This window comes from Lissotriton helveticus (genome assembly GCF_964261635.1).
Source record: "Lissotriton helveticus chromosome 1_1 unlocalized genomic scaffold, aLisHel1.1 SUPER_1_unloc_8, whole genome shotgun sequence".
NCBI classification, from domain to species: Eukaryota; Metazoa; Chordata; class Amphibia; order Caudata; family Salamandridae; genus Lissotriton; species Lissotriton helveticus.
Window position 1 is genome coordinate 1,501,598 of NW_027611725.1, and position 14,534 is coordinate 1,516,131.

General features: G+C 43.3%; 1 protein-coding gene and 1 long non-coding RNA gene across 2 annotated transcripts in view; both read left to right on the top strand.

Annotated features, from left to right (window-relative positions):
- Nucleotides 1-12,179, top strand: part of LOC144806491 (uncharacterized) — a 45,504-nt gene extending 33,325 nt beyond the window's left edge. The window contains exon 4 of the long non-coding RNA XR_013605812.1: nt 11,158-12,179. This is a non-coding gene — a long non-coding RNA (uncharacterized LOC144806491). The remainder of the gene's footprint in view (nt 1-11,157) is intronic.
- Nucleotides 12,180-12,547: 368 nt separating this feature from the next.
- On the top strand, nt 12,548-14,329 carry LOC144806521 (uncharacterized). Its single transcript, XM_078672862.1, has one exon. The coding sequence runs from the start codon at nt 12,548-12,550 to the stop codon at nt 13,997-13,999; it is 1,452 nt and encodes a 483-aa protein (XP_078528988.1). The 3' UTR covers nt 14,000-14,329.
- The last annotated feature ends 205 nt before the right edge of the window (nt 14,330-14,534 follow it).

Consider the following 14,534-nt stretch of genomic DNA (forward strand, 5'->3'; position numbering starts at 1 on the left):
CAAAGACTTAAACTGGATTCTTTTCGCTATCGGTAGCCAGTGCAATTTAGGCAGAAGGTGCGAGACTGAGCAAGATCTGGGCAAAGCTAGCAGGGCGCGAGCTGCTGGGTTCTGGATTCTCTGCAGGCGGACAATACAGGACTTGTTGACGCCTAAATATTAGGAGTTCCCATAGTCCAGCCTTGACAAAATTGTAGCCTGAAGGATGGTTTGGTGAACTTTTGGTGCAAAATAGTCAAGTAGGGGCCTCAACCCTCTTAGGAGACCAAAGCAGGATCCAGCCAGGGCCTTGGATTGCACATCAAATGAAAGTTCGCTATCGATCCAAAAGCCCACATTTTTTACAGCCTTCTTTGCTGGGGTGCGGGTTTAAGTTTGACAGGCCACCACTGTTCTGACCAGAGGGAGCTGTCTCTCCCCAGCACTAGAATTTCTAACTTGGCAGCATTCAGCTGTAAACAATTAGCTGCCATCCAGTCAGGGATAGCTACCAAATCCTCTTTCAATGTGATGAGATTGTCTTGGCAGTTCCTCTAAAAAGTGATGACTAGCTGGGTGTCATCGGCGTATGAAACAAATGACAACCTCTGCTTTTTGCCAGCAGGGCTAGGGGCTGTACAAAGATGTTAAAAAGTGCAGGGCTCAATATAGAGCCCTGAGGAACCCCATGTTTAATAGCATGTGTGTGATAATGAAACGGTGGTGCCACCACTTGAAATGCTCGACAGATTCTGCCAGGACTGAGTTCACATATGCCTCAGTAACCTTAGCCAGAAAAGGAAGCTGGGAAATTAGACGAAAGTTACTCGGGTCCGATGACTCCAAGGAAGGCTTTTTTAAAAGTGGAATGGGATTTCTAAACTAGCGAACCCTGCCACTCCAAAGAAACAGGGGGATGCAGAATTTTGTAATAAAATAGCTGGCTTTTTTAAAACTAAAGTAGAAACAATTATTACCTCACTCGATGGTCTAATCAATGATACTCAGACTGATTTCATTCTAACAGAATCATGAAGCTTAGGTGCCCCGGCAGAACTACTGGAGCATTTCACCCCGATTGAGAAAGCAGATTTGGTCAAATTGTTGTCTACGATAAAATCGGGTGCCCCTAGTGATCCGTGTCCTGCTGGAATTGCTAAGCAAATTCCGGAAACTATTGGAACGGCTCTCACACCCCTGCTTAATCCAGTTTTCCGGTCCGGAATTTTCCCAACAATTGGAAAAAGGCTCTGTGCTTCCTCTTCTAAAGAAGTAATCTCTTGACCCCAAGGACCTGACTAATTATCGTCCTATCTCTATGCTTTTACTACCTGCCAAATTACTGGAAAAAGAAATAAATAGCCAAATCAGCAACTTTATCTCTGCCAATAACTCCTTGGACCCATCGCAATATGGGTTTAGAGCTTTTCACAGTACGGAACTGGCTTTAATAAAATCAACCGAGGAAATCAGAGAAGCCGTGGATAGGGGAGGTAATGCCATCTTAATCCTCCTGGGCCTATCCGCGGCCTTTGATAGGGTCCACCATAAGGTCCTGCTGAACAGGCTCTCTGATATTGGTGTGAAGGGCTCAGCATGGAAACTGCTACATTCCTTCCTGTCTGACAGAGCTCAGACGGTAGATTTAGATGGCTACAGGGCTCGGCAGAGTGCCACAGGGCTCGGCGTTGAGCCCTACGCTTTTAAACATCTATGTGGTACCCCTGGCCAGTGTCATCCAGTCGTTTGGTTTCCTGCTCACCTCCTACGCTGATGGCACACAAATTGTGGTATCGGTGACGGAGGGAGCGGAGAGGGAGGCGGGGGAGAGGTTCTATAATTGCATGAGCTCTATTTCCACCTGGATGTCGTCCAACTGTTTAAAACTCAACTCAGCTAAAATTGAGGTGTTAAAATTTGGCAATAATCCCTGGGTCTGGATCCCGGACTGGTGGACGGAGGATCTGGGATCGTGCCCTACACTCTCTAGGAAAGCTAAAAATTTGGGAGTCATGGTGGATAACAAACTCACCATGGGGGACCAAGTTAATCGGGTAACTTCAGCAAAAAAATCAATTTCTTCCTATCGGCAGACAACCTAAGGACGGTTGTCACTGCACTCATTATGTCCCGTCTGGACTGGTCCAGAACGCGGCAGCGAGAATGCTGACGGGAACCCGTAGGTTTGCTTCGGTCAAAGGAGAACTTAAGAAACTGCATTGGCTCCCAGTTCCACTTAGATCACGCTTCAAGGAATTTTGTGTCTTCTTTAAGGCGGTTAATGAGATTGGTCCGGAGTTTCTTAAAACCAGACTTACATGGTATGTTCCTGCGTTCCTCTGGATTCAAATTAGTCCAAACCTCCACCTTTAAGAAAACTAACTGGAGAGGCAGAGGTTTTCCCCACTGCGCCTCCAAAGCATTGAATGAACTTCCGTTTCATCTCAGAAATGCGCCAAAGCATTTTTCTTTTCGCAAGGGTTTGAAAACATGATTCTTCTCCCACTAAACAGCTGATGCTCCCCAGGTCACCAGTACTCGGCGCCAGGACACCCTAGGGTAGCAGTGCGCTTTACAAGTACAAATAACATAACATAACATAACATAACATAGACACACACACACACACACACACACACTCGCTCTCTCACACACACATTCTCACACATACCCTCCCTACTTCACATAAGAAACATATATTTAACTTCTAAATGACAACTTCAACTAGGACCATTAGTAAACAGGTTCATGCAGAATTCAAAAGATCCTACTTGTAAGGATATCTATGCAGTCATCCCCATGACAGGAAAGAATAAATGCAAATGAATGAATAAAATGCTTTAGGAGGCTAATCATTCTTAAATTAAGAAATGAATGAAAGGTATGCCAGGAATAGAGAGAAACAGAAAAAGAAATGAGAGGACAAAAAAAGCAAAATCTATCTATATGAATAAAAATGTAACTGTTTTTTGTTCAAAATCTCTAATCTCCGAAAGTACTCCACTGATTGCTTTGAAATTTTGACAAAACGTTGGATTCGAAAACGCTCATGTCGAATACATGCGTGTTTTTAATCGAAAACCCGAACAGACAAATAAAAATGTAGAGTGTTTGTTTGTTCAAAATCTTAAATCTCCAAAAGTTCTTCACTGATTGCTTTAAAATTTTTACACGACGTTGGATTCGAATACGCGCGTGTTGTTATATACACAACGTTGGATTCGGAAACGCGCATGTCGCATACACACGTGTTTTTAATCGAAAGCCAGAACAGACCCTATCGATTTGGTTGATGCGCAACAACTACAAGGGACGCATAGACACAATAGTCTACATGTATTAGGATGGACAGTTGGTGGGTGGAGGAAGGGGGGAGGAGATGGTTCAGTTTGCAACATAATTTAAAAGAACACGATGCAACCGCGACCTGCGGTTCTGTTACATGTTATATTTTAAGGATGCGTCCAAAAGCTACCATCTGTACTGATTGTTTCTGTCCTATTAACTGATGTGATGTGATTTAAATATGTATCAAATTGATATCGGTAAAAACAGGATAACAAGCAGCAAAAACAAAAAAAACATGAGTACTTGCTATGATACATGTACTACAAACTGTGGTTTTCAATACAATTTTGTTTAAAAAAAAAAAAAAAAACTCAGGGCCTTTAGAATTGTGCGGTTTAGATCTGGACACGGATTGCTTCTCACAGGGACAATTATTGCGTGTTCTAGAGTCGGCAAACCAGACAATCTCTACATCTGCACAGACAATGGAACAACAAAAAATATTGTATACCCACAAGCATTGTGAAATTAAACATATTAGAAACGTGCGCTTGCTCTTTTCTTTCTTTTCCATTTAACCAGACTGAGCCACAGCAATGCGTGGCCGGGTTCAGCTAGTAAAGATAATAAAAACAAGGGAAATAGAAAGTGCGAAAGAAAGAAATGAGGCTCCCATATATTATATTTAGTGCCGCTTGTAATACGGCGGCCAGGATATCCGTCAAGTTTGTGTCTGAGTAACCCGGCCAGCGAACTCTAAATCAGGCTCTTGACACTTTGCAAAGATGCTGCTGTTAACTGTGCACCATTACTTCCTCAGAAGTCACGGGCAAGAGACACCTGGCCGCCTGTAACATACTTTTTATAATTACAAGGGTGTGATTACACCGCATAAACAACAAGTGCAGATGAAACCGCAGGGTTCAAATAAACCCACACACACCGTAAGATTACACTGTACTAAACACACAAGCCTCAATAACAGGTAAATAATACAAAGACTGATGGACATAATGAAGCAGACCTAGAGATACATGAATAGCACAGACAAGATGAAGGTCTTGATTTAGAGTTTGGTGAGCAGGTTACGCCTTCACAAGCGTGGTGGAGTACCCTGTCCAACAAACGGATGGTCTGCTTGACCTAATGCAAGTCAGCTGGATTGTCATGTGTCCAGCCTTACTTGAGTGGCATTGATGTAAATACATTGGACGGCCCTTCCTCTCTAGATCAAGCAGTCTGATGTATTTTTCTCTTATTCAGGACCACCAGGGAATACCTGGCAGTCGTGATGAGAATTTGTTTTTAAATGAATCCCACTTCCTGGGAGAAAATTAATCAGGAAGAAAGTTCCAAGGGTGTGAGGGTGATAAGTTATTGGTTTTTAAAAACCAACTTCAGCTTTGGAAGCTTGTTTTTGAAAAACACAAAAGTTGGTGAATGGCCACCAGAGAATTGTAGATCAACTTCCTATAGATCAGTGGTTCCCAAAGTTTTGGCTCCTGAGGACCCCCATTGAGTCAGCACTGGAAGCCGGGGACCCCCAAGCAATCTGTATAATTTAAATTTTAAACAGCAATCCGAAAAAAATAAGTACAGGTGTGAACACAAAACAAATAGTCGAATTACCTGAATTTTAGTATTTTATATTGAAAGAATCAAGAATCTGCAAAAAACAAAAACCTTTATTGGGAAGGTTGGTGCTGCATCTCCATGACTAACTTTTAAATGGTTGGTTTTATTTCACAGTACGAGGCTCCTGATCCTGCCAGGGCCAGTCTGGAAACTCAAAGCAGCCCTGGCAAATGTTTTCAGACCAGTCCCCACAGGGTGCACACCAAGTGCAGTGAGTGAGTCAAACCACTACAAAGGGGACTTTGGGAGGTTCTCCCACCAAGACAACTTAGGAAACAATAGTGCATTCTACAACACATTTATCATTATATATTGAATTGTATTAGCTTGAAAAGAATTGTAAATGATGACTTTACTATGCACTAGGATACGATAATCTTTGTTTGGGTTCTTCAGTGATTCCCTTTTTATCACACTCCAACAGTGCCTCTTGTCTCTCCATAGTCCCTCTGTCACATGTATTTCATTTGTTTTATAGCATCTCTCATACCATTGTAGGATGTCAGAGCACTTTACAACACACACACATATAGGGCAGATTTACAAGACCCTTACGCAACCTGTGCGTCACAAAAAGTGACGCTCCGGCTGCGCATTTTAGTACCCCATATTTATAAGAACAGGAAAAGCCACCCTGTGTGACTATTCCTGTTCTTATAAATATGGCGCCTTTGCACACAGGACTTTGCGTGAAAGGTGCGTTTCATGGGTTTTGCTGTGAGTGTTCCCATTCAGAAAAGGGGGTGGTGATGGATAGAATGTCTGAATTAATCTAGACACTCATACCCAGTCAATAGATCAGGGCTTGATCCATCACCGTTTTTTAGCTCACTGCATCACCCCAGTTCAGAACCTGGCTATATGCAAATTAGTCTGACCCCATGCCTCATGGGAACAGGGCAGACCAAACTACCAAGCCAATTCTTCCACTGGTAAGGAGACAAGCTTCCGGGGACCGGTTTCTGGCATTTCAGCCGTCGTCGGCCTGGCTTGCTTGAATCCTAGTGATGCAGTGAGCAAGGGACTCATGTCTGAGCATACCCTGCCACACCTGTAGTGGCCAAACAACACCCATGAAGCCAGACACATTTCCAGATTTACGAGAAATCATGAATCTTGAAATGCGTCCGAATGCTACACCTCCCCAAGGGAGGCGTAGGGAGGTGCAACAAGAAGAAATGTATTAATTTCTCCTCTTTGTTTAGGACTATGAAATCCCCTCTAGTGATTGTTTATGTGCAGAAAGGGAATCCTACCTGAACATAAACAATCTCCCCACAACGCAGGCATCCTTGCACCATGGTACAAGGGTGCCTGTGCCGGCGCATGGCAGCAGTTTGTGCACCAGCGCAGGGAGAGCACTGAGATGCAACATACTATGGTAAATGTGTCGTATCCTGTGCTTTGAAAGTGACTAAGTGCAGCACAGCCAAATGGCTTGCAGCACTCACTGAGTCACTTTCCTTGTAAATCTGCCCCATAGAGACAATGAATCATACATGTAATAACATAAGGCAAAGGTGACCACTAGTTGTAGGATTCACATCATTCATACTGGTAGGCATAACACAGTGCTTAGCATTGACTTTAACAATGAAACTTTATTTTCATTCAAATAAACCTTTTTAGCAGCATCAGGATAATGAAAGACTGGGAAGAAACTTAAGTTACTATCTTGTACCATGCAGTTTGCAAACATCTTTTTGATGCCGCTTTATACGTCTCTGTGCTAGATCACAATTGTCACTTATAAACTGCACAGTAACTAAAGAATCTCTGTGACAAAAGCAGTAACCCATTGACCAATGCTGATCAAACACAGTTAAAAAAATAAATATAGGCACACTTTCTTTGCAAGAGGCATATTAACCCTCTGTGCTACATTAAATAAGTCAAGCTGCCACTGGACAAAACTCATCTCTCTCCAGCAGGAACATTAATCACTGGTGTTATCTTGGTCTTGACACTTTTATTGTTGCTCGAAAACTTAATTATGCTTGGAACATTTGCAGTGCTTTTAAAACGGCTGTCTGCGGACCCCCTGGGAATGTGTCACGGACCCCTAGGGGTCCGCGGACCACAGTTTGGGAAACACTGCTATAGATGGTTGAGATTGCTTTTTCGGTCAGTGGATTAGTTAGCAGCTGGTCCTCCAGTAGGGGTGCATCAGGCAAATTCCCCCCTTCCCATATGTGACCTTGCAGAGCGTGGCCACCTGCAAATGTCAGAACCGTCTTTAGTCACCTAATATACCTTTGTTGTAGGATTGTGAAGGACACATACGCCTATCCCCTCCACACATCGCCCGGCTGCTCTAAGCTAAGCAGGATCCTCACGGTCTGCAAAAACCCAGTTGTTGACTGCCACCAGCTGCGTGGCCCAGTAATACCTGCGAATGCTCCGGACCGCCGGTCCACATTAATAAACTCCCCTCTGCACCTTACTCAGCGCGAAGTGCCACCATCCCACAACAGGAGCCAAAGTTCTCAGTCTACCCTTTGAAAGAAAATGTTTGGTGGGATCTTAAAGGACGTTTTTTTCACAATGTACAGGAGACCCTCGAGGGTCATCACTTTAAATAGGACCACCCGGCCCAGTAAGGAAAGCGGGAGTGCCCGCAAGTGTGGAGCATCCCAGCAAAGCTGGTCTAATTTCGGAAGTATGTTTCTGCCTGTGGCTCTCTTGTAATAAACACGCCCAAATATTTAAAGCCATGTAGTGTCACCCGAACTGTGCACCTAGAGTGCAGCCGCAGGGTCCCTGCCACCAGCAGGAATGTTAAGGACTTCTTCCAGTTGATCTTATATCCTGAATAATCTCTAAATATGTGAAAAATGTGTAGGATTCGTTCACCGAGAAGGCTGATTACGTGTCCTACAGCAAAACGTCAGCGTAGAGGGAGATTCTCTCATCCCACTCCTGATCAACTGGAATACCCCATATGAGAGGTCCTGGCGAACCCACGCACGCGTGAAGAGCATAGGAGACAAAGAACATCCCTGTCGGACGGCAAAGACTCGGGAGACTGTTTTATTGGCACGCATGCGCGCTAGAGGGGCCACATACAAGAGCTTGACAGCAGCGCCACTGGTTCAGCAAAGGAATCCCCTGTTGCATGTGGTATACCTTCAAGGTGTCGGAGATATAAGCGCGTTCCCTGGTGTGGCATAAATCCCGATTGATCAGGATGAACCACTGTTGCAATTATTGTCTGCAGGCAGATCGCCAGGGCCTACGCAAGGACCTTAGTCTCAAAATTAAGCAGGGAGATAGGTCTATAAGACCCACACTCAGTTGCTGGTTCGTCCTTTTTTGGGATGATCACCACCTCAGACGTTCTTTGGTCCTCTGATTTTCAGGCAGTCTGAAACCTCCTATGGAGGCACTCCCTGATTTTATCCATCATGCTTTTATATAATTCTATGGGGAGCTCATTAGGCCCCATCGCTTGCCCTATTGGCAAGGTTCTTATTGTCTTATATATTTAGTCTACTGTCAGTTCGTGGTCTAGTGCGTCTCGGTCCTCATTCGTTAGCATTGTCAGGGTCAGGTCTTTCATGAAGTCTCTCCCAGTATTTCCGTCCCCTTGTTGTCAGTGTCCTCAAGGATCACTGGCTTGAATTCATCCTATAGCACGCAAGCTGATTCAACAGGCCGCCCGTTCACCTTAAAATAGAAGTCTGCTCCATCTCACTTACGAGCTTTGAACGTTTTGTCTTTTAAATATTATGGATCAACCCTTGGGGGTAGCATGAAGTCCACACCAAGACCATCGAGTTGCACCTCCACTAGCGAATGGTCTGAGATTCCCCCTGTTATGTGCGTAGCGGCTCTAAAATCATCTTTATGGACAGTTTGGGTGAAAAGATAGTGCAGGCATGCCAGACTACCATGTGCTGCAGACAGGTGCGTCCGGTTCTGATCCCCTCTTCCCCTCTAGGGACATTTAGGAGTATCATGAATATAATATAGGGTCAGTTCTGTCAATCCAGTCATCCCAATGCGTATATGCTCTGTCGTAAGCGTCTTACCCTTTCACAGGATGAGTCAGTCTTGTATGGGTCTTTTCCTGTTTCCCGACACTTGAATGGCACGCCCGAAGACTCGAGAGAGCAGTGAACCACCAGCAGGCTTTTGTGGAGCGCTTTTGTCCTGGATGTAGGGCTGCATTCAGTAGGGCACCCAATCTGTCTTTTCTTTGCAGTTGCCTGAAGATCAGCCGTCCCAAGGTAGCAGTCACACCTAGCCTGTCTGAAGTGTAGCCCCCTCTGGAGGCCCGACCATCAGCAATTGAGCCCACACTCTGGCCGGCTGGACCACAGGCATAAGCTCAGACAGGGTGTTCAACACTGGAGTAGTTGTAGTCCCTCATGGGCCTCAGATTAGACAGAAATTCAGCAGCTAAAGGCCCAACACAGGCTCTCCAGGAAGTCAATAGATTCAGACCCTGTTGTGTTAGGATTTTGGCAAATGCAACCTTGAACGGGCCTGTTGGCAGCACACACTCGTCCGACTGGGCCTCAACAATCATGTTGTCGTAGAGTTTTATTCTCAGCCTTGAACTGTTGGGAGAGTCTTGGCGGGGCGGGGGGGGTGTCCCTCAGACTAGCTGGTCCTGCTGGATGGGTTTCCGGCCCGCCCTACAGATAACGGGGATGTTTCGGACCTTGCTTCTTCCAGGATAGCCTTGTCCACCTGCTGGATAGGCAGACTTCTAGGCTCTTCAGGACAGGTACACAGCTTCTCCATTAAGTAATTCAGCCTTCAGGTGATGTCCCTTCAACTTAGATAAACTGTCAGGCGCCTGTCAGGTGCCTGCTGTGCCACCATCCCTGGTGGCACAGCAGGCACCTGAGTACTATGTAGAGCACATTATTCCTTGGTACCAGAGGACTTTGAACTAGGGTATAAAAGAGGGATAGGTGGTCCCACTTGTATACACAACTGGCAGGCAGGAGATGCAGTTTACTCTGTTGCACTCTCACATTGCATTTATGCTAGGCACACCAACACCCTAAACATGCACTTGATGTTAGCGCAAAGTCTGGGCACAGGTATAGAAATGGAGCATTACATGGGTGTGTCAGTAGAATGCCCCTCCACTGACCATGATGCAAAGATCTCATCAGGCTATTGATCCTTACAACAGGGTGCATTGCCACCACCGCTCTAGCTGTTAAACCCATGACAGTTCTCTGCCTTAAATAAGGGCACACTTGGTGTGACCCTCCAGGTCACAGGACCGGTCCAAGATCTCTCATAGTCCCTTGTTAGAAGTTGCACAGTACTGGGGTGGCAGAAAAATCTCATGTAATTGTTTTGTGGTAGATTTACCCCAGTAAAGTGCAGTTACAAGTTTGACGCCATGGACTGGGGAGTTGCCACGAGGAACAGATTCTTCTGCCTGTCAAACCACATGCCATTCACTATTTCATAGTGTTTTTCTGCTTCTATTTACCACTTGTTTTAAGCAGGTGGTAGATATATGCATGTGGTTGGTTGGGGGGAGATGGGTGAAGCCGGTGGGAAGAGGAAAGCATTTTCTAACAGAGGGAAGAATTGTGTGTTTCTTCCAGTTAGTAAAAAAACAGCATGAGTCTTGGCTGCTTCTGCTGCACCCAGAGTCTTGTGCGTCTTTTCAGTCTGGAAAAAATGGTGTCTTGTTTTTCTGCACCCGGTAAATCCAGGTGCAGAAAAGCCTAACAACTGATAATCAGGTGGAATAAAATGAACACATGAAAGTACGCCTTAATTTCATTGTCCTTGATTCATACTCTGGACATAGTTGAGGGATAGGTCTAGGCATAGTCCTCGCAGCACACAATAAATTTGCTTGAGGCAGAGGCCAAAAGTCAGGATACCAGATACAAGTAGGTGCAAACTCAGGGCAGGGAAAACGCCTGTTGTCTGTGGAGGGGAACTTCCCATCCTAGAAATCTACATTAAAAATTAATTAATAGTATTCTTTTTTAAATATCTGTTTGGTGCCAGTCCATATGACTTTAATTTCTGTCATTGGGATTCTATGTTGCAACTCCATAGGGTACATGTATCCTTTGTGAGCTTAATGAAATGTTGAAAATTCTACAAATCCTCACTCCTACATCCAAGTACTCTCAGGCTACCATTCTACACTCTGCTCTGTCTGAAAAACAGCTCAACATTTTCAAAATTCTGCAATTCTGCATTGATTTGGCTTGTAAATTATTTTTGGGGAAATTTACATATATTAACTATTTAATTTTAATACTATAGGTGATTGCAATTACGGACGAAGAAAGCAAGATTTAGCACCAGGCAACTGAAGTCAGTGCCATAAGAAGGATTATTTTGAAAAACTGAAGGACATCCAGCATTCCAAGTTTAAACAATTTCCAAAATCTAGGTGTGGCGAGGAAAGTACTATACCTGTAATTGAAGTCTCTAATTTTGCATTTCATTAACCCAGAGCAAAGTCATATCTGTCCACACAGCATAAGACATAATGCCATAAAGACCAATCACAACATCCTCATCTGGAATATTATCAGAAAGACGAATTGCCTCAGCATGACAGAATAACGTTCATCTAAATCACGCGTGATCTAAGGCATCATGTAATTCCAGAGTGGAAGCACACACTGCATAAAAGAAAGATAAAACAAAAGGTTTCTTCTGCAAACCATAGAAGAAAAGACGCTGAAAGAAGACTCAGAACCTGACACGCTAACAACCAAAAGATTGGAAAATCACCTTTGTTCAACAACTGTTTTTAACCAGTTACACAAGTTTGAGACTATCTGCCTCGGGATATAACACCTTGACCCACTCTGCTCATTCTGGCGAAAACCTTAAAAATTCACCACTTTATTGTGTTCATGACCATCTCAGATTGTTTCCTTTTTATTGTGTACTGTTCTGTAATTCTATGTAAATCGCCTCAACATTATCTGTAATGTAAATAAATCCTCGTCTTCAGAACTACAAGCCTTAACCTTACACCAGACATAGAAAGGGTAAAAGGAACTGATGTTCTGCGACTGGTGAGCCACAATAGTACTGTGCACGTTCTTACTCCCTCAGTTACTGCCATTACGTCAGTGCAAAAAGGTACTTCTCAGTTTAATAATTAAATATCAGATTAACACCTTATCACTGCATTGCTTAGAACCTATACAAATAGATGTGAGAAAAACTTCAGTCACAAAATAGGTTGCTGCCAGAGAGGCTATTACCTAAAGACTATTGTCTGCTACAACAATTTCAACAGGTGTTACAGGGCTGCATCCAGACATATTTTGCTCAATTCAAGTGTTAAGAAGATTACACACAATTTATTTTAGAGATAAATGCTGAACATTATCTAAACAAGCCCGACTCTAAAATCGGGTTCACTCTTACCGTGGCATTTAAGCAAGAGAAAACTAAATGTAACTCTAGGAATACACCTTATAAAAACACTGGCTGTGAGAACAAATTCAGTGTTCAAACCTGCCTCAATCAAAGCAAAATAACCCAAGTTGCGGAAAAAAATTACTTGTGCCAAAAAAGATTCAGCCATAAATATCGTCTCACTGAATTTGAGAGAATGCACCCTGGGAAAAACCTCTCTCAGTGCTCAGTGTGCCAGAAAAGTTTCAGCAGTAAATATTATCTCACTGAGCATATGAGAATCCACACTGGGGAAAAACCTTATCAGTGCTCTGAATGCCAGAAAAGGTTTTGTAACAAACAAAGTCTTTCTCGACATGTATTAACCCACTCTGTGGAAAAACCTTACCAGTGCTCTGAATGCCAGAAATATTTCAGTGACAAAAGAGGACTTACTAAACATACAAGGACCCACACTGGGGAAAAACCTTATCTGTGCTCTGAATGCCAGAAAAGGTTTTGTAACAAACAAAGTCTTTTTCGACATGTATTAAACCACTCTGTGGAAAAACCTTACCAGTGCTCTGAATGCCAGAAATATTTCACTGATAAAAGACGACTTACTATACATACAAGAACCCACACTGGGGAAAAACCTTATCTGTGCTCTGAATGCCAGAAAAGGTTTTGTAACAAACAAAGTCTTTTTCGACATGTATTAAACCACTCTGTGGAAAAACCTTACCAGTGCTCTGAATGCCAGAAATATTTCACTGATAAAAGACAACTTACTATACATACAAGAACCCACACTGGGGAAAAACCTTATCAGTGCACGGATTGCCAGAAAAGGTTTTGTAACAAACAAAGTCTTTTTCGACATGTATTAAACCACTCTGTGGAAAAACCTTACCAGTGCTCTGAATGCCAGAAATATTTCACTGATAAAAGACGACTTACTATACATACAAGAACCCACACTGGGGAAAAACCTTATCAGTGCACGGATTGCCAGAAATGTTTCATTGACAAAACCAGTCTCACTCGGCATAGAAGAACCCACACAGGGAAAAACCCTTATCAGTGCTCTGAATGCCCAAAAGATTACAACGTTAAATCACTTCTAGCTGCACATGTGCGATTCCACACTGGGGAAAAACCTTATCAGTGCTCTGAATGCCAGAAATGTTTCAGTGAAAAAACAAATCTCACTAAACATACAAGGACCCACACTGGGGAAAAACCTTATCAGTGCTCTGAATGCCAGAAATGTTTCAGGGAAAAAACAAAACTCACTCAGCATATAAGAACCCACACTGGGGAAAAACCTTATCAGTGCTCTGAATGCCACAAATGTTTCATTAAAAAAATCAATCTCACTCACCATATAAGAGCCCACACTGGGGAAAAACCTTATCAGTGCTCCGAATGCCAAAAATGTTTCAGTGAAAAAAGACATCTCACTCAGCATATAAGAACCCACACTGGGGAAATACCTTACCAGTGCTCTGAATGCCACAAATGTTTCAGTGAAAAAAGCAGTCTCACTAACCATATAAGAATCCACACTGGGGAAAAACCTTATGAGTGCTCTGAATGCCAGAAATGTTTCAGTGAAAGAAAGACTCTCGCTCAGCATATAAGAATCCACACTGGGGAAAAACCTTATCAGTGCTCTGAATGCCAAAAGTCTTTCAGACAAAAATCTAATCTCACTGTACATGTGAAAATCCACACTGGTGAATAAAATTATCAGTGCTCTAAATGTCAGAAAAGATTCAGAGGTAGAGATGGTTACAAGCGCCATAAGAAACCACACTATCAGAATAATTTAGTGCTCCGAATGCCAGAAAAGCATCAATTTTAAACTCAATCCCACTCTACAATGAGCAGACGCACACAGGGCAAAAACATTACCAATGCTGTGAAAGCCAGAAATTCCTATTTGATAGGCACAGCCTCACTAACTATAAGTGACTCCATACTGATGAATACCTTATGAGTGCATTGAATGCCAGAAAAGCTGCAGAGAAAAGCGCTATCTCACCAGGAGAAGCTCCACACTGGAGAAAATCCTAATGCCTTAAAAGCTTGAATCTGAAAGACAGTGTTATGCTTCATGAGAGATCCCACTCTGGGGAAAAACCTTATGAGTACTCGAAATGCAAGCATAGGTTTGGTTACACATTACTTCTCACTTGACATGAGTGAACTCACTCAGGGGAAAAAAGCCTTATGTGTGTTCTGAGTGTCAGATAAGGTTTAATTACGAATACAATGTC